This window comes from Bacillus rossius, chromosome 17 (genome assembly GCF_032445375.1).
Source record: "Bacillus rossius redtenbacheri isolate Brsri chromosome 17, Brsri_v3, whole genome shotgun sequence".
Lineage (NCBI taxonomy): Eukaryota > Metazoa > Arthropoda > Insecta > Phasmatodea > Bacillidae > Bacillus > Bacillus rossius.
The window spans coordinates 12611050-12631488 of NC_086344.1; the positions used below are offsets into that span (position 1 = coordinate 12611050).

At 44.1% G+C, this 20439-nt stretch overlaps 1 protein-coding gene across 1 annotated transcript; it reads right to left on the reverse strand.

The window, feature by feature from the left end:
• Positions 1-8771: 8771 nt before the first annotated feature.
• Positions 8772-18241, reverse strand: LOC134540698 (26S proteasome non-ATPase regulatory subunit 6-like). Its single transcript, XM_063383577.1, has 2 exons — positions 18130-18241; positions 8772-10670 (listed from the first exon to the last, which is right to left on the reverse strand). Exon 2 carries the CDS (start codon positions 10661-10663, stop codon positions 9449-9451), a length of 1215 nt encoding a protein of 404 aa, XP_063239647.1. The 5' UTR covers positions 10664-10670; positions 18130-18241; the 3' UTR covers positions 8772-9448.
• Between the last annotated feature and the right edge of the window lie 2198 nt (positions 18242-20439).

Sequence of the window (20439 nt, forward strand, 5' to 3'; positions counted from 1 at the left end):
CCTGGTCCGGGGTTCCATTTGGGTTGGGGTGGGGCTCGTCCGCGGGGCCCATCCCATGCGGCGTCGGGCTCATGGTGGCCGGAGTTGTTTCATCGTCGTCTCGGGGTTCCACTGGGCCGTCGTCATCCGCTCCATCGGGCGGCGGGGCACCCGGTACGGCCGCTAGCCGGAGGTCGTCTCGATGAATTTTCCGGACATGGCGACCACCCAGGTTGATCCGGTACGAGGTCGCTCCCACGCGGCGTTGGACAACGTAGGGCCCCCGCCAACGGGGTGCGAGTCCGGCGCAGTAATTCCGCGGGGCGGTGGACAGCGGGTGGACCCGCACGAACACCAGGTCTCCCGTCCGTAGAGGGGGTGGTGCCCTGGTGGTCTGGGGGGTGATATGTTGGGTATACTGTTCCTGCTGTTGCCGGGCGGCATCATGTTCAGCTGTGCGCCGTTGGTCGCGTTCTCCCCCTCGCTCCTCGGGGTGGGGGACGCCGTGGGTGGCCCACTCGCCGGGCAGAGGGAGGTTGTGGCCCTGTACCATCTCCGCAGGTGTCATGCCGGTGGCGGCGTTCACGCGCCTCCGGACGCAGAAGAGCGCGTCGGCGACGTGGCTGTCCCACTGAGCATGATCGTCCCCGAGGCGGAGTCGTAGCTGGATCTTGAGCTCTTGGTTCCGGCGCTCAGTGGGGTTCGCCCTTGGATGGTAGGAGGGCGTCGTGTGGTGGTCGATGTGGGCCTCACGACACCAGTCCCTCCAACGTGCACCCAGGAACTGGCTGCCGTTGTCCGTCAGTGCGGATTGGGGGTAGCCCCAACGAGGAAGGAACTCGCGGGTCAGTAGGCCGATGATGGTTGCCGCCCGGGAGTTGCCGCAGGGGTAGGCCTCGGTCCACCTGGTGAACATGTCCGTGATGACGATCAGGAACCGTTTGCCACGTGGTGAGCGCGGGTAGGGCCCCATCACGTCGAGGGCGATGGTCTGGAATGGCGTCGACGGTAGGCGGGGTTGTTGTTGTTGCACCCCGTCCCCACGCCGAGCCTTGCGCTGCTGGCAGACCTCGCACCCCTTGATGTATTCACGGACGTCCCGAGCTACCCCGGGCCAGTGGTAGTACTGCCCGATGGCCCGGTGGGTCTGATCTGCCCCCGGATGTCCCGCGAGGTCGTGGTCATGGTGAAACAGCAACACGGCCTCGCGGGCCTCCGGTGGCACGTAGGTCCTCCATGTTCCCGTCGGGTCGGGAGACCTATTCATTATCCTGTCCCCTTGGAGGAGCCAGGTCGTCTGCCCCACTCTCTCGGCCGATTGCCGACGGCGGTGGGCATCAGGAGATCGCTGTTGGGCCTCTAAGACGCGGCGGTCTACGTCGGCGGCCGTGTTCGGAGGCGCGTCGTCCGTGGCCTCGCCTACGATGTTCTGAGCGTAGGCGGGTTGTTGGGCGCCTCGTGCCGTGGCGTAGTCTGGGGGCAGGACGTCTTCCCAGTCGTGGTCATCCACCACCCCTTCGCTGGTGTCGGGTTCACGGGAGAGCAGGTCGGGGAGCTGGTTCTCGACGCCGGGCACGTGCTCAACGACGAAGTCGAAGGACTGTAGGAGCAGTGCCCAGCGGATCAGTTTCCCCTTCCGCCCCTGCATGGTATGCAGCCAGGTGAGGCAGCGGTTGTCCGTGCGGAGCGTAAACGGACGGCCCTCCAGGTGTGGGCGGTACTTCTTAATCGCCCACACGACGGCGAGACATTCCTGTTCGTTGCTGTGGTAGCGTGTTTCGGCTGCCCCAAACTTAGCGCTAGCATAGTCCACTATTTGCCGCTCCCCTTGGTCGTCGACCTGGAACAGTACAGCGCCGGTTCCGAGGGCGCTGGCGTCGGTCTGTAGGACCAAGGGCCGGTCAGGGTCTATGCGCGCTAGTGTGTGGCATCGGGTGAACTCCTGTTTTATCTCGTCGAAGGCCAGTTGGGCGGGCGGGGTCCATCGATAACGAGTCTGGGGCGACAACAAGTCTGTAAGCGGCGCGATCCGTTGCGAAAAATTAGGTATATAGTTTCGCAGCCAGTTGATAAGACCGACGAATTGCTGTAGCCGTTTGCGCGTGCGTGGCACTTCCGCTTCAGCTATCTGCCGGAGATGACCCGGTTGTGGCCTGTTGCCGTCCTCGCTAACTATGTGTCCCAGAAAATCGACTTCGGTCGCCCCAATGTGGCACTTTGCGGGATTAGCGGTCAAGTGATTGGTGGCCAGTCTCTCCATCACCAGCGCCAGATGTCGACAGTGGTCCTCCCACGACTCCGAGAACACGATGACGTCATCTAAGTATGCCAGGGCGAACTCCCCGATGTAGCCCTCCAGGACCCTGGTCATCATGGTCTGGAAGGTGGCTGGGGCGCACTTCAGTCCGAAGGGCATGGCTCGGAACTGGAATCGGCGTCCGTCGGGTACCGTGAACGCCGTTTTTTCCCGGTCCTCGCGCCGTATCGGCACCTGCCAGTAACCGGACTTTAAGTCTAGCGTGCTGAATACACACGCTTTCCCCAGTCCGGCCACGGCGGCCTCGACGCTGATTTGAGGGGGCGGGGCACTAACAGTGACGGCGTTCAGGGGGCGGAAGTCGACGCAGAACCGGTTCGTACCGTCCTTCTTGGAGGCCAGAACGACACAGGAGTTGTAGGCACTGTGTGATGGCTCGATAACGCCGCTCAGTAGCATCTCAGTGACTTGTTCTCGGATGGCTCGCTGTTCGTGGAAACCATAACCTCGTGGTGGGTCGTACACTGGTTGATCAGAGGTGGTCGGGATACGGTGTTCTGCCACCGTGGTGCGTCTCAACGGGCCTGTTGTCATGAAGACGCCCGGTCGTCCCGACAGCACTCGGTTTATGTCGGCCTGGTGTTGTGGAGGGACATTATGACGGATGTCGGCTAACGTCGTGATGGTGCCTTCCGGCACGGGCGTCTGTCCCATAGCGTAAGCCACGTAGCGTTCCGTCCGGCCCAGGTTGAGTCGGGCATGACGTAGCTCAAGCACGGCGTCCTGGTCAATTAACCACGGCATGCCCAGCACGACCTCCTCGTTCAGATCCTGCACTACAATGGCCTTTACCCTGGTGTCGAGCTCCCGTAGGCTTACCTTGATATCCGCGCGGCCGATCATCCGTCCGGTGTGGGCGGTGGTGGCCAGGCGTAGTTCGCCCTGCTCCGGGTGCATTGTGCCAGGCGGCACCAGGTTGGGGCGCACGAAGACCGCACTTGCTCCGGTGTCGATCAGTGCGGTGGCTGGGTGTCCGTTGACCTCCACGAGCACACGCATAAGACCGGCGGGCAGGCTGTGCAGTTGCCCCAGGGTCGGTAGGGGTTGATGGGCGCTCGGCGGGACAGCTGGTGCCACGGCCGGGGGACTCAGTAATGGTCCCCCCGGGGCCCGTTTCCCGACATGGTGGGGGCGAACGGGGGTGTCTGTCGCTGCGGGGGCGGGTCCGGTCGTGCTGTGGGTGGCGGTGGGCCGGGTGAGTCGTTCCTCCGGGGGCAGTCGTTGTGCCAATGGAACGTGCCGCGCGGGCAACCTAACCTGCACTGGGGGGCCCGGGCTTCGGTTACCCTAACGTCTGGCGCTCGTCCGGCTGTCCCGCGTGACTGCTCCTCGTGCCCGCGAACATCTTGCGTCGCCTGAGGCGGTGGGGGTAGTATCGAAGGTCGTCGCGGGGTCGTGGACGCCTGATGACGCTGGTTCCCGGCGCCGAGGTTGTTTTCCGTGGCCTGTGCTTGTCGAGCATAGTCCACGACGGACGTGGTTTGGTATAGCCGCATGAATGGCTGTAGGTCGTCCCTAAGCAGTTTGGTCACGACTGGCAGTGCTTGGGCGGGATCCTGGTTAGGCGAAATTCGCCGAAACAGCCTGATCTTATTGGCTACGAATGCCTCCGCATCTTCACCCTCTCGCTGTCTAACCCCATAAAACTGCGCCGAGCAGTCTATGAGTGGGCATCCGGTATCGAACCGGTGCGTAAAGCTGTCGGCGAATTCGGACCACGGCATTCCGAAGCGCCCCCACCTGGTCCACCAAGTCCGCGCCGCGCCGCGTAGCTGCCCGCTGGCCCTCTCCGCCCATTCGGCAGGGTGTGTGCCATTATGCGTTAGCCGCGATGTGCATTGTTCGAGAAACATGCTTGGGTCCTCGTGTGGGGCCCCTCCGAATTCGGGTAGCGACATCGCCTGGCCAGTGCTCGGTCGTGCGAGTGTGGTCACCGTGGCCCAGTCAGGTATGTACCGCGTGGTGTCTTGTAACTGGGGCACGTGTTCGGCGTGATTTGCCGCTGGGCAAACAGCCGTCGCTCCGGGCGCGGTGAGTCCGTTGTTAACTTGTGTCGTGGGTTCCGTTTTCCCCTTTCCACTTAGGAATTGTACCCAGGCGGGTTCCGGTCCGGTTAATAAATCCATATTAGCCGGTAATCCGCCGCCCTGGTATGACATGATGTCTAGTGTTAACACGTAACTTTCGTCTCGTATGCGTGGCCGTGTGATGACACGCACTGTACGTGCCTGTTTTGTTGCGTGTCCGCGTGCGCGCTACGCCGGGTCGCGAGCTAGGTGCCCGGACTGTCGCATATAACAGAGGCCGATAATGGTGGCAGCTGGAGCTGCGCGCGCCGATCCAAATCGTCGGTGGAAGGGGCTGCCGCGCCGGCTGTGTGAAGCGAAGAGCGAGAACGAACGGTGGGCAGGAGGAATGCCCGGAACACCGCACAAAGCAGAGAGCGAAACGGTCGCCGCGGAGTGGGGGTAGTGTGACGTCGCCCGCCCGCGTCGCACGTCCTGCTGGAATGTTGAATCTTGAGGGGGTGGGGGGTGGAAAAACCTTTGTCTGCCTTCCACGTCACGCCCGCGACTATTCGCCCTTCGCTTTCTAAAAATGGTCGTTCTCCGTCGTAATTTCCTACTTTTCCTGCGAATTTTTCGAATTTTTCTGATTTCGTTTTTCTTGTCACGCACCACGCAGGGGCGCCATTTGCCGCCGCCCGTCTCTCTGTGGGAGCTGAGGGGGAATATCTAGCGGGTTGCAGTGACGTGTATGTGGATTGAATGTCCGGTGGGCGCCAGGCTAGCCTGAACTAGACCATGAGATGAATCGTGGGTTCTTTCTGCCCCAGCGTGGTCCGCTAGATAAGTCGGCTTACGATGACGACGAACTTACTGTGTTGGTGCTGGATACGCCCTAAGCAATATAGGGGGTTGCATGCCTGGCTGATGGGATTACAAGAACACTGAAATTACACACGGGGACGTTTCTGAGTAACTTTATTAGTCGTTACTCACGAATGACAAGTTACGTTGGTACACGGTACAAGTTCCGGGTTACCCAATGAAAACACTAATTAATTATTACGCTACGATCTAACTCCGCGGCAGTCTTGCGGGTTAAAAGTTCACTGGAGGCGGCCAGTGCCGTATGTTACCATGGGGGGTCGCGTGATGGCGTTACGAAGCTTGGCGTTACAAATTATTCGCTCGTGATACCGGCAGGCATTTGCACGACATGTTAATTAAAAAGTTCACTGGAGACGGCCAGTACCGCAAGTGGAGCCAGTGGCGCAGTTGCACTCGATGCTCTTTAAGCCGGTCGGGATAGTCCCGGATCCGCGGAAAAAGGGCTCGGGGACACGTGGGCAGCTAATAAAAGGAAGTTTTGGGGTAATTACTCACATGGCAGAATGAGTGATCGTTGAATTCAAAGATGATGGCCGCTCACGGAACGTTAGTTGCGCCCCGGGCCTGAGCTTGGAGAAGACTGCCGGAAGATGGCCGCCGCGCGGGGTAGCTTCCGGGCTACCCCCACCACCCCGCGCCGCGCGCCAAGACACTTATATCACCTTACAACTATAAGTTTAAGTAAAAAAATCGTTCCAGGTACTTAATTACAAATTAGTATCTGGAAACTAATTGCTGAGGGCTTGATATATGACAAACTAGCAAGTAACTGTTTGAAAATATAAGTCAGTGGACGACTGTTGTTTACACGTAATTACACTGATGCGCATTGATTAACTAAGTAATTAAAGTGTTGGTGGTGATTGAAATTAACGGGACTGATCATTGTACTTATATTATGTTTATAAGTTATGCATCGAATTAGGTCCCGTGGCGGAGCTCTCACTTGACTCGTCCGGGGTTTGGAGAGGATGCGCTCCGAAAGGGCAACCTGCCACTGATCGGGTGAAACCGGCTTAAGGGTAGCGTCGGTACGACGTCACATACTTACAAAAATCTATAATATTTCAAAAAAAATATGTTTTCCAATTGTGTCGAGTTACAGATATGTGCTCATAACACTATCAGTATATCAATTATCAATCAAACCAACTATACACACGGAAAACAAGCCAGTTGCAATAACTTGTGTTGTAAACGCGGGCCGCGGCTACGAAACTTCTGAAATTTAAATACTTCTCATAAGTTCTCCTCGAATTACATAGAATGCGCGCTCGGTGTCCACTGTTCACTCCACTCGGCAGGCGCACGTATTAATAGTCGCCGTCCGCCAGGGTTTATTTAAAAAAAAAAAGAGAGAGAGTTTAGTTAGTTAAAAGAATAGGCTTACTCGATGACTTATATGCAGTTGCCGACAAAACATTTTTGTTGTATTCGAAAAGTTAAAACTTTTGCCCACTTTTATTTGTGTATTTTTATTATTTTAATATTTTACATATTTTAGGTATGTTACAAAAACTCCCTTCATTTGTTGATTTTAAAACTTAACATTTGAGAATGTTTTTTTCTAGCATTTATTTGGCGTCTTCAGAAAACATATAAGTACGGTTTTTCAAAGCCACCAGCATGAATTCCGTGCAAACAATTTGTGCAATTTACTTTATGACTCAACAAAGCTTAAAACTGTAAATAGTTTAGTAGTTTTCCTGGTGATTATAACGTTCAAGGCCATAATTTGTCATAAAAAATGTTAAAATTTTTACATCTGTGTATTTAATGTTTTTGCTCGGAAACACCTTAAATAACACCATTTTGCGCTTTCAAATCCAAATTTTTCCGGGGCCCCCGCTTTAGACTCGGGGTCTGTGAATGACAGGGCTGTTGTGTAATCTGGCACCACCAATACTGAAGTCCTGCGCACGCCTATGATCTGACCACTTGATCACCATGTTCCTGCCATAGGCGAGCCATCTGACCACTCGGTCACTATGTTCCTGCCATAGGCGAGCCATCTGACCACTTGGTCACCATGTTCCTGCCATAGGTGAGCCATCTGACCACTCTGTCACTATGTTCCTGCCATAGGCGAGCCACCTGACCACTCTGTCACCATGTTCCTGCCATAGGCGAGCCATCTGACCACTTGGTCACCATGTTCCAGCCATAGGCGAGCCATCTGACCACTGTCACCATGTTCCTGCCATAGGCGAGCCATCTGACCTCTCGGTCACCATGTTCCAGCCATAGGCGAGCCATCTGACCACTTGGTCACCATGTTCCAGCCATAGGCGAGCCATCTGACCACTTGGTCACCATGTTCCTGCCATAGGCGAGCCATCTGACCTCTCGGTCACCATGTTCCAGCCATAGGCGAGCCATCTGACCTCTCGGTCACCATGTTCCTGCCATAGGCGAGCCACCTGACCACTCTGTCACCATGTTCCTGCCATAAGCGAGCCATCTGACCTCTCGGCCACCATGATCCTGCCAAAGGCGAGTGACACATATCTATTAGCTCCCGAGGGTTTCCCATTAAGGTTTTTTTTTTATTGAGGGAAGATTTTTTTTAGCTGTTTGTATGATTTTTTTTTTAAATTTTAAGAAAACAGACAATATTTTAAATTTTTAATTTCAAATATTTGATACGTAAACAACCAATAAAATAAACAGCAATGGCAACTCTATCACACTACTGGCTGGAGCAAAGCTAACAACAAGTAAATGGGTGGGAATGTTTACACCGAGACTGTTCATTTGCAGCAAGGGGATTCGCAGATAAGTAGCTAGTAACTTCTCTCACTGTAATGTATGCTTCAAGGAAGGAAGGGCAACATCGCGAGACTAGTCCACTGCAATTGATCACTTTCTAACCACAACATTCATCCAAGTCAAAGAAAACTGGTGCTTAAATAAATAAGTTACCGCCCTACCAGCACTTAAGAATTTAGTGCCGCAACAGACACGTATTGTTCCTTGCAAACTATTTATTTTGAAAGAATGAAAAATTTTTATTAAAAAAAAATTAAATTTGATTTTCAAGGGGACCACAGCTTAATCGTTTTATGTATCATTTAACAACCTTTATACGAGAACATACACCAAGTGGTATTTCATGTCCAATTGCTATTATTTTGCGTCGTTGACATGGCATGCATTTAGCAGTTGTTCAATGTAAAAGAATGAGTACATGACTTACGGGGCCCGTATTTTCGGGGTGTCTTTTTGTCAATGAGGCTGAATGATAAGTGAGACGTTCGCTGGTGCTTCTAGCGCGGTATCTCCTATGGACTGGCGCACAGTCTACTCGTCGTGCATAGTACAACTGTGAGAGTTGTGTGGTAACCATTACATTATTCTGAGAACAAATGTTTTAGCCACTTTCACTCTCCTAAAAATACAGTCCAAAAAATGGAATATGGAAACAGAACTACCCATCTGCCCTCTGCGTATTCTTAAAGGCTTTTTGTAAACAGACAACGCTCTAATATTCAGCAGTTTTGAAATCAGGTTGTTTTCTTTTAAAGTTCTGCACACTGTACATGTACAGCTAAGTACACTTTACTGTACATAAAGAAAACAAAAATACATAAATAAAAAATTTATATTTCAAATTATGGCATCAACAATGTTTTAATGTGGCACCCTTCAATTATACCTACATTTTATTCAATTTTTTTTCTTTTCCATTTTATATGGTGGTATACTATTTGTTTTAATATTTAATATATTTAACTTTATCATGATTAATGCATTTGTTCATCCATCAAATTCCTTAGTATTTCGAGCAAATTGGGAGCACCATACATGCTTGGAAAAGAATTCACAAGTTGTATAATAAATTGAATTTATAAAAATTGATAATGTAACATATTTTATTAAGCTTATCACAGTTTACTGAAATGTACACTTTAGTAGCAAGAATTGTTAAGAAAGTAATAAAAATTAGGTAACTATTAATTTACTTAAAATATTTCCATTGTTAACAACACAAAGAACTTCAGTTAAAACATATCACAAAGAAAATAACTTAAAAGTAGTTGCAACATATAATGTTAACATATTTGTTAAAGTATACAACAATTTGACAATAATTCTTAAATTTGTATTTTGAATAATTTTGAACAACCAGGCAAAGACATTTTTGTGCAAACATGCACAAATGACTTAAAAACCTGTATTACAATGAAAGGACATACTGTTCATGAACTTTCTACAATTTTTTTCTTTTCTTTTTGTAACATTTATAAATTTGGGCAGCTTAAAAATCAATAACCCTCGCCAGCTTCTTAGTGCGGTTCAGGACATTGTCACCATGTTTGATAATTTTCTGGTACATGACCTCGCGGTCGTGGACGGCCCCGGAGAAGTAGGCGGCCACCTCGTCGCCGTGCTCGCTGCACTCCGCCCCGCAGAACTGCGTCACCACCGCCCGCGCCACCTTGTCGATCCGGCACCGCAGCCGCCCATCCGCCACGAAGCGCGCCACCTCCCGCTCCACGAAGTCCTCGCTCACGCCGAACGTCTCGCCCATCCTGCGCAGGCCGAGCGAGCTGTACGCGCGGAGAGACTGGTCGTACGCGCGCAGCCGCATGCCGCGCACGTACTGGCGGTAGTGGGGGTGCAGCAGCGGGTCGAGGCGCATCTCCGCCCCCACGCCCGCCAGGCTGGCGAAGAAGTCGGCGTAGCGGCACTCGTGCAGCGACCGGAAGTACTCGCCGAGCGCCGGGCAGCGGTCGGCGAGTGCCTGCGCCATCTCGCCGCTCCGCGCCAGGGCCCGCGCCAGCTCGCCGCGCGGCAGCACCAGCATGCACGCCAGCGTCGCGTACCGCGCCACGTCCTCGAAGCACGCCAGCTCGTGCGACTCGAAGGTCGGCACGCAGTCGAGCAGGAGTCGGGCCGCCGCGTCGTAGTCCCGCACCGCGAGGGCGTACAGGCCCCGGTACGCCTTCAGCTTGTTCCTGGCGCCCCAGTCGCCGGCCCCGCCCGCCACCAGGGCCTCCGCCCCCTCCACGGCCTGCCGCATGCCGTCCCGGTCGCAGCCGTGCAGGAGGGCGGAGCGGAACAGCGCGAACCACGCGTGCAGCCGCGACCGCGTCGACAGGGCCCGGTCCCCCAGCTTGCTCCCGGCCAGCCGCTCCGCGCCCTCCCGGTCCCCCATGGAGCACAGGTAGTCCAGCTTGTCCCGCCAGCCCGACGAGTGGTCGTCCTCGTCATCGATCCCGTCCCTCGCGTCGAACCTGGCGAGCTCCTCCTCGTAGGCGGCGCTCATTTTCTTCAGGAGGTCCTCGTCGACCGGCCAGCCGAGGTCGGCACAGACCGTCTTATAGTAGGGGGCCATGTTCTCCTTGACGATGCCTTCCAGCAGCTGCGCTCGCAGGGCGTTGTCCAGCCGGTGCTCGGGAAGGGTCAAAACGAACTTCATTTTCGCCAGCTTCAAGATAGCTGGAGGTGGCTTCTCCAACTCTTCAGTCATATCGGCCCTTAAAACAATTAAAATTACATCTAAGACGGAGCACGAAAACAGCTGGCATCAAATATTGTAATGTTTTAATGTCAGCAAAAATCTGTAAAAAAAAAAACCAATTTGAAATTTTAAAAAACACAGCACATAAAATACAAACATAGGAGTACAATTAGCATCAGTAACTTCCTTGGTGTTTCTAAAAAAGGTACACTATCAGTTAAAAATGCCAATAATTACCTATACATTTTTCTGGGAATCAAGAGATGAAAACTGGGTTGTAACTTTATATTTATTATTTTACTTTTGTAGCTTTTCATAAGCACGCATTTAATAAATTTAGATTAATATACATAACATATTTTACAACCTGAAATGAGATTAAAATATTAATGTTATCTGATTCCAATTATAAAGTTTTCTCAGAATATTCCCAGTTAAGTATTTTTAGTTGTTTTTTTTATTACTGTAAACCTACACATTTTAAGCTCTTGATTAATATATTTAAACACTACCACACCATCATTCCTAATCCAGTAGGCAAGCTATTCAATAAAATTACTGCAGAATCTTAAATTTTTTTTAAATATTTAATCTTTTAAATGGGTGTTTTTAACTTAAAAAAATGTTGTACCCCAAAGCAAACTATCTCAATACATCCTAAACTTCCCACCACCTTGTTAGTTATTACTTTTTTTTTTTTTTTTTTTTTTTCCCTTTTCAATACTAATCATATGTCTCTTATAATATATCTACTATATCTATAATACTGTTTTATCTTTATCTGTGAATATATGCACCTTTTTTGTTTGTGAAAGCTATATTTGTATCTATATTACTATTCCACCTTTTTCTATATAATCTTGTAGCTCTTTATGTCTGTCTAGATTATATTTGAATTTGTATTACTGTTTTACCTTTATGTCTATACATTTGTATCTGTAACAAACAACTGATATTTGATGTGTCTAGTACCATTGTGTGATGAAACTTGTACATCTAGTCAAATGAACAGTATAAATAAAAAATAAACCTTTTAAAACAACCACATTCAAAATTATGCTTTAAATACATCTTTAAATGAGATTATATAAAATTAAAAAATAAATATATTTATTAATGTTGCATTTCAAAGCTAAAATCTCATAAAATAAGAAATTTGCTCTTCCTTGGTGTTTTTAAATATCTCAATAAATAGCTAACAGCTAAACCAAAACTGTGCATCAATCCTTGATGGTAATTATATATTTTAATAAATTATTTTTTCAATACTTATTCCCTTCTAACATTCAAGGCTTCCTTATGCAACAAAAGACAAAAGGCATCAACATTTTTTTAACCGACTTCAAAAAAGGAGGAGGTTCTCAATTCGACTGTATTTTTTTTGTTTGTTACCTCAGAACTTTAGACTGGGTGAACCGATTTTGGTGATTCTTTTTTTTATTTGAAAGGATGTACTTCAGGGGTAGTTTGATGAGAGTTTGGTTAGGTTCTGATTATGGGATCCATGACAAAGTAATGTACCTAACTCTTCAATTCTTAGGAGCAAATTAATGATACTCGGCCGAATCTTTTATAGGCAATCAGTAACGTCGTTATGGTCAAGTAATTGTCGTAGTTGAATATGATGATCAATGGAACTCCTTAACTGCTTACAGTAAGGGTGCGATCTGGGGCAGAATTTCTGTCTGTAATCAAATTGCAATGCGCTTATGTTCGTTGCTGCATTGCAACATGACGCAAGTATTATAATTACATTACTTAAGGTGTATTATGTGTGACCTTCAGTGTCGGAAGACAGATTTCGTAGTCTCGTCTCGTATGAGCAGCACGTTTAGTAGGTCTGCCCAAATTCAGATATATTAGTTAGTGTACTTCTGATTCACTAAAAATCAAACAATAAACAAAAATTTTAACAAAAAAATAAAACCGACTTAAAAATTATTTTTTTTAGAGTTCTCCTAAGTAAAATGAAATGAAAAATATTAGACTACTTAAAAGTCAGTCAAATTATTACGATAATATAATGTAGTTACAATTACTGTTATTTTTTATAGCATTTAATTTAGTTATAGGGAGCCCATATAGCTCCTGGTTCATTAGGGTTGTTATTGCTTCTCTGCCTTTTGGCTAAGATCAAAGTGTAGTGGAGTCTGTGTCAGCCAAGGTAGGTACATAGTTATAGGTGAGATGTGCTTGCGTCGCACGCGCGACTTGACGAGGCGAGAGGCGTGAGGGAAGCTGTCAAGTGGACACGCCTGGCACACGCCGCGCCAGATACGAGTCACTTGACTACGAACCGTTTCAGATTATTTTCTCGTTCTATATCCACACCGTCCTTCTTACGGCAAGTCCTTGTGCTTAATACTGGCCGTATTTTCGTATCACCGTTTTGCTACATCAGGTCTCAGCATAGTGTCGCATTAAAGTTCGTTTGTTTGGTTTAATTAGGCATTGGTATTTATGTTGTTTCAAGGCCGCAGATATTGTCACAGTACATTGTAGTATAAAAGTTAATTTGTAAATGGGTTTAATTAGGTATCAGTATTCTGTCACAGTACTCACCGTATATTGTCGTTCATATAAAAGTTAATTTGCAAAAAAAAATATTTCTTAAAGTATTCTCGTATTATTACTGCTAGGTATATTGTAGTGTTTCCTTGGCTGGCACAGACTCCAAAAATAACAATAATTAATTGTAACTACATTATATTATCGTAATAATTTGATTGACTGTTAAGTAGTCTAATATTTTTCATTTCATTTTACTTAGGAGAACTCTAAAAAATATTTTGATCATTGTTTGTTATTCATAGGTATGTGTTGAGTTAGATTTGAAGTGGGTAGGTACCTACCTACCTTCTTGCATAGTAAACACATAGATCGTACCTACATATTGATGAGTAGAATAAGTACGTTGATTATAAAGTTGTAGAAGAATACGCATTTATTTTTTTTACTTTTTAGTGCATATTAATTTGTTTTGGAATACCTAGTTTTTTTAAGTCAGTTTTTTTTTGTTAAAATTTTTGTTTATATAATGTGCACTTCTTAAGAATAAAATTGTTTTATAATTTTTTTTTATTTTTTTTTTTTTTTTACAATTTGACCTGTAACAAATTTGAAATCATATGCAAATGGAGTAATTTCAAGTTTTGTCAAGGAGATCTGGTAAGCCACAAATTTCAGACCAGAAACATATTCAACTGTCCATTAGCTGGTGTCAAAAGATGCATTATTGCTTCATTGATTCATTATTGCAACACGCTTATATTATTCAATCATGATACCTATAGTGATGCTAACTAGTAATTTTTAGCCAAAATACCACTCAAGATCACAATGTTTTTACCCATTCGCAACAACAACAACAATAACAATAAAAACAATAATAGCAACAACATACACAAATCCTCTAACAACTCAGATACTTCTCCTAGAAAATGTTTTGTTTCCTGGTAGTCTCGTGAAACTCCACCTTTGCATTCCCTTGTTTTTCCTATTGGTGGGTGGACATTGTGACTTTGTTCATCTGCTTTTTCAAATTTAAAAAAAAAAAAAAAATTACGGAGGGCATACAATCTTTTCCTGCAAGATTACTTAAGAAGATTAACAGACAAATAAGTTACCCAATTTCATACAATTATGCAATTTAAGTTCCATATGACGTATCTAAGTTCATCCCTTGATCCTGATGGCATCATCCTGTATGTATTAATCCTGTGATACAGATGCTTGCTGTTTTAATTCAGTAGATACTTTGAAAGATCCTGTGGACACAGTATAAATTCGCGATATAGCTATTAATGGACTTGAGAAATCGGAGTGAAATCATTGCTGTACTATGTTTCAATTCCTAAGCAACCATTAAAAATATTTTACAGTATTTTTAATGTAGCTATACTAACCTAACCAACCATCCACAATATTGTGAAGTATTGCGAACCTAATCTCAACGAACATTCTCACTATGTAACAAATTTGTAATATTTATACCGAAATACACAAACTCCGCCTTGGAATGGAATGCTGTAGATGTTAGCTCTGCCGATCCTCTCTATATATTAGAAGGTTACAACAAATGGCGACGTCTTTGTCAATGCATAGGTGTTGTAATGTAGTCTATAAACTGTGGTTTCTCAGAAACCAGCAGGAATATACAGACACTGTCTTCAGGGTAAGCATCTAGTTTTTTAAAAACAGTATTTTTAGAATTTTATTAATTTCCAGTAAAGCCGTGACGTAAGAATATTACCAACATATCTTTGGTACCGTGTTCTATAAAAGAAGAGGTAGAGCTATAGTATAGAATACAATACCCGAAAGTTAAATTAAAAAATGAAAGTCATTTGTGTGGTAATTATCGGATGTCGCGCCTTTTTAGAACGGAAAGGAATTAGTCTGAAAAAATGGTTTACACACACTACACATGTCCCTACACATGTCTCTAAATTTACTCCCAAGGGATAGTTTCGTAATTCCTACTAGTTTGTGAAAAAACTAAATTTTTATAACTTACATTACAATACCTGTGTTTTTATGCTGTCACGCCATTCATTATTTACCAGCCATAAATAGGAATATATGTTTTCCATATACTAGAGACGTTCCTGAATTAACCCTGCACGGAAGGTTTCTTAATTCCTACTGATTTGTGAAAAAATTACAGTTTACATTACAACACCAATGTATTCATGCAACCGCAGAAATTCATTGTTTGTTTACCCTTGTGGGTTTAAAATTTTTTTTTTGAGAACTTATGTCAATGTAGGATTTGTAACAATTAAATTTGTTTAAAAAACAGTTGTAAGGAGTTTTTAACACCTGTATTTCATGATTGTTGTTTTATTAATATAAGTATGTAATTGTATTACAAAATGTTTATTTTGTTACACTGCACTATTTTGAATGATGTAATGAACGAGTCTAATGGGAGACTGTAATTTGAATTGAATTGTTAATGCTGTTCATTTTCTGTGAGGAATACGTGCTGTGCACTGAAGTAGCAGACACGTTGAATTTTGGTCTTTGCAGGGAATTCTTTGATTACAACCATTGTATATTATGTATTTGATATGGCTGGTGTTTCATGTATCCAAGTTTATCCCTGGATCCTGAAGGCTTGATCCTGATGGCATGATACTGTGGCACATGATGCTTGCTGTTTTAGTTCAGTACATCAGAAGGTCCTGCATATAAAAGATATTAAGAAGTAAGAAAAATTTATGATTGTAGGTTGAAAAAAATTTAGTTTTATTCATTATTATATGACAATATGTTTTATTTATGTACAGGGTCTTTCGACATACTGAATTAAAACAGCAAGTATCATATAGGTATCACAGGATCAAGCCAACAGGATCATGCCATCACGATCAAGCCTTCAGGATCCAGGGATAAACTTCAATATATGAGATGGAAGAATTAGCGTATTTTTAATCCTCCATAGTTGGCTACAGTTGTGCTAAACAAAGAGATACACGATTGCGGGTAAATAATGAATGAAGGCGGCAGTGTGAAAACACAGGTGTTGTAATGTAAGCTTTAAACTGTTATTCTCTGCGAACCCGTACAAATTAAGAAACCATTTTTTCAGGGTATATTTGTAGATGCCGCTCGTACTTGAAAAATATATTTTCCGTTTTTATTTACTTTTCGTTCCCCAAAGCCGTGACATTCGATGCTGATTTAGTAATGTATGCTATAAACAATTATTTTACGCAAACTAGTAGGAATTAAGAAACCGTCCCTTCAGGGTAAGTTTAGGTACGTGTGTAGGGTGTGAAAATTTTGCTTTCAGATTTTTTTTTCTTTCCGTTCTAAAAAGCCATGAAGTCCTATAATCACCTTTTGTGCAGAAAAAGCACGTGAAATCTTCCTGCCCAAAACCCCCATATTCCCACGCTTGCCCTGTAAGAATGTAGGGGTGGTGATGTCACCAATATTGGGTAAATATGTAGTTGGGCGGTATTTCCGAAAAAAAATGTTAAAAATCCGAAAATACTTTTATTCTATGCTCTTCAACTTCCTCTTTTCATTAAAAGCGGCGGAGGTAAGAAATTCCAAATACTTTAGGAGATATAGAATTTTTAAATTTCATCATATGTAGTTGAGCTGTATTTGCGAAAAATAATGTTAAAAATCCGAAATACCTTTATTAGATACTCTTCAACTTCCTCTTTTCATTGAAAGCAGCGGAGATAAGAAATTCCAAATACTTTAGGAGATATCAAATTTTTAAATTTCATCACAATGATACCATTGCATTCATGTGGAATTCACCATTGTTTCTTGTTTACGAGTATCTATTTTTTTATTGGATAATGATGTCACTTGATTGTTCGTGATAGGCCAGAATTCAAATGAACCAATATGTGATTATTTAGTTAATTTATTGTTTAAAACAGTGTTTAATTACCGCCTCCAACTTAGGCGAGTTTTTAACGTTTCTAATTTTAAAGTCTTATTTGTTATTGTTGCGCAAGTAATAAGTAACAAAAAATTCTTATGTGATTTGCTACTGTTCATCCTTTGTCCCGGTTTGTTATGTCAGGTCAGTTACATTATAAATACTTTAAAACTAAAGAACCATTGAAATTAATTCATATTATTTTTAATGTACGCTTAGTTTCAAAGTATTTATAATGTAACTGACCTGACCTAATCGACCATTTTCATTAATTAAGCATTCACAAACACACGGCAATAAAAAAATGGCGTCGTTCAATTGATTACACAGGTCTTGTATAGCAAAATAAGAATGGCGATATCTTTTAAAGTATTTGGAATTTCTTATCTCCGCCGCTTCTAATGAAAAGAGGAAGTTGAAGAGCATCTAATAAAGGTATTTTCGGATTTTTAACATTTTTTTTCGCAAATACCGCTCAACTACATATTTAACCAATATTGTTATGGTATCAGGATCTACAACTCTCCCCGATCTTTCGACGCTCTAAATTAAAACAGCAACCATTATGTACCACAGGATCAACATATACACAATCATGCCATCAGGATCAAGGTATAAACTTGGATACGTGATACAGAATTACAGAAAATTTTTAAATAGTTAAGAGTGGACAAAGTCTTGCACAATTTATCTTTTCATTCCCACTTGATTCCCGAAACTCGGTTGTATTGAAAGAATTTGAATTACAGGAAAACAGTACGGTTCAGTAAAGAAAATAAATAATATTCTGATGTACAATTATTGAAATTGCTGCCAAATGTTTACAGCGTTTTGATTAACTTTTTTATACATTTCATTTCACTTTAAAATATTTTTATTCCTCCATTTTCCTAGACATCATCGCTTTTGCAAATGATGTTTTTCAAAATCCAGTCGGAATTGTATAAGCGCCACTATTGCAGTATAGTAAGTACTCAAAATTATTAATTAAGAATATTTTTTATCGGTAAAACAACTGTTTTCAACAAATGAATTTCTTTTCGTTATAATGAAACTGAAGTTAACTTACGAAAGTGATTTTCTGCACTGCACAAAATATATTTATTTCATACGCCAACAATGAAATTCGGCGCTATAAGCGTCTTTCCTTCAAACACAAACAATACAACCAGTCAGACACCATCACACCATAGACACAATAAATATTAAAAGTTTCAAAACGCTGAGTAAGCCATAGAACAAATACAAAGAGGCGAATGACTCATATATACTGAATAAGGAAGCTACATAGGACAAAGGAGGTGGGTTTACGATTGAAAATTAAGAATTAAGAATTAAGACTTAGTCGTGTAATTACCGTATGAAGGTGGGTTTACGATTGAAAATTAAGAATTAAGACTTAAGACTTAGTCGTGTACTTACCATATGACTCTATGTAAACTAGTGGAATGGTTTATGATTGTCGTGAGTGAATTTTGACGAGTCGTGTGCGAACCATATGATGACTTAAGACTTAACAGAAATGGTTATATTTTATATTTTTCGTTAAGACTTAAGGGAAGCGACCAATCACAACAAACCGAAACCTTGCAACCAGAAGTTTATGTATTATGATTGGACCGAGCGAGGCAGTATTTTGGGTTAGAATTCGTATATTTGTCATTTGTAATCATCATCCATTTCGAAAAATAGATATCCCATTTGTCAATAACCTATTTCAAACCTGCTTCTCCGTTTCGAACAATGGCCGACCATGTGTTTTGTGCTGTGATTGGTTAGAATTAACGACTTCTATGTCAATCATAAACTGGAAAATGTAGTTTTGACTTAATCGTGTGCTCGATGTTAAGTTATAATTGAACGGCTTATTTGCCAAATATAACGATTAAAATTATGTGTTTATGGTGAACACTGCTCGTGCGATGTTGCCGTTAAAATATATAATAAATATTTATTTGTCAACGTTTTAACGCAGTTTGTATTATTATTATTATTAATTATTATTATTATTATGCTAATAACGAGGACTTTAAAATGTCTGCCTAACTAAATAATTTAAACAAAACATTAAAGTATTATTCCTAAAGGCACTGTCAGACTTCCAAACTTTTATCTCCAACTACATTTGACAACAATATTTGAGGAGTGAAAGTGGGAGATATATTATTTACAATTTTTTGATCAACTTATGTTGGACAGATAACCTCTAATATTTTTAACATCATGCCACACAATTTAAGTTAATTTTTGTATGAAGTTTGCTCAAATACTTCAATTTTAAAGTTATTTAAATTTGTAAATTATTAAACACATTGCAGGAAGAGAAATATAAATTATTATTTACATATTGAATCGATACTTGGTTCGATCCCTGGGCGATACAAAACAACTTTAATTTAAAAAATACCACAAAAGTGTGACGCCAAACATTAGTGCTCCTCGAATCCGCACAGACCGCTATGGCGCATCGCCGCCTCGCCCCGAGCGTGTGCGACGTGAACGCACCTGGGTGCAGGATGGTGCAACGCCTCGAACGTAAGCTGCCCTGCCTAATCGACTGTCGCCTGCGCGAAAGTCGACCACGGGGGTACTGTTAGGTGACCTGATTACCTGGACTTTGAAATTAACATTCAGCACTCTAAAAAACAATATTAATTAAGTAATTACTATGCTTAAATATTAATTGTAATTCTGGACTTTAGCGCGATCAGGAGGCGTGCATGGCCCGGGATTACTTTTGCACACGACACATTTTCGCGGGAGCGAGGCTGGGGAGTCGTGCGGACGTCACAGCCATCGCCAGTTAATCACCGCCCTCCAAGGAGACGAGACGCGAGTCGCCCGCGGAGCCTCTCGACCTCCGCCCTTGCTATCTCTACCGTAATTGCGTGAGTTTTCAGCACATCAGAAACGTGTCCTGTAGAGCGCGGCTCCCAGTAAGCGGGTCATGCACGACGCAGCGCATGTATAGAGTGCCTGACAATAAATCACTTTGAATTGAGCCCCCGCGTATTTGTTACAATACCCGTAGTATAGCGTCCCTGGTGGCTAAAACAGCCGGGGGTAACTCTGACGGAACGACCCTTACTGCCTGCCGGCCACGTGGCGACGTCACGCCCTGAGTCAAGAGTCTCGGCTACGCACTAGCACGTAGCTATTATTGCTAGTTGGCGCCCAGAAGCAACTCCACACCCTCAACATCACCTTGGCAGAAGGCAGAAGGCATCAAGTGACAGGTTTGAGAAAATAAAAACACCACAAGTTCTTTTAAAAACCAAAAATTTTTATTACATATATTTTACACTACTACAAGTACAAAAAAAACACAGACAAATTACTAAAGTCTTGAGCATTTCTCGATTTCTGCATCTGCCACCCA

Coding starts and splice junctions, on each gene's coding strand:
- LOC134540698 (XM_063383577.1), bottom strand. CDS start 10,663: ATGACTGAAGAGTTGGAGAAGCCACCTCCAGCTATCTTGAAGCTGGCG.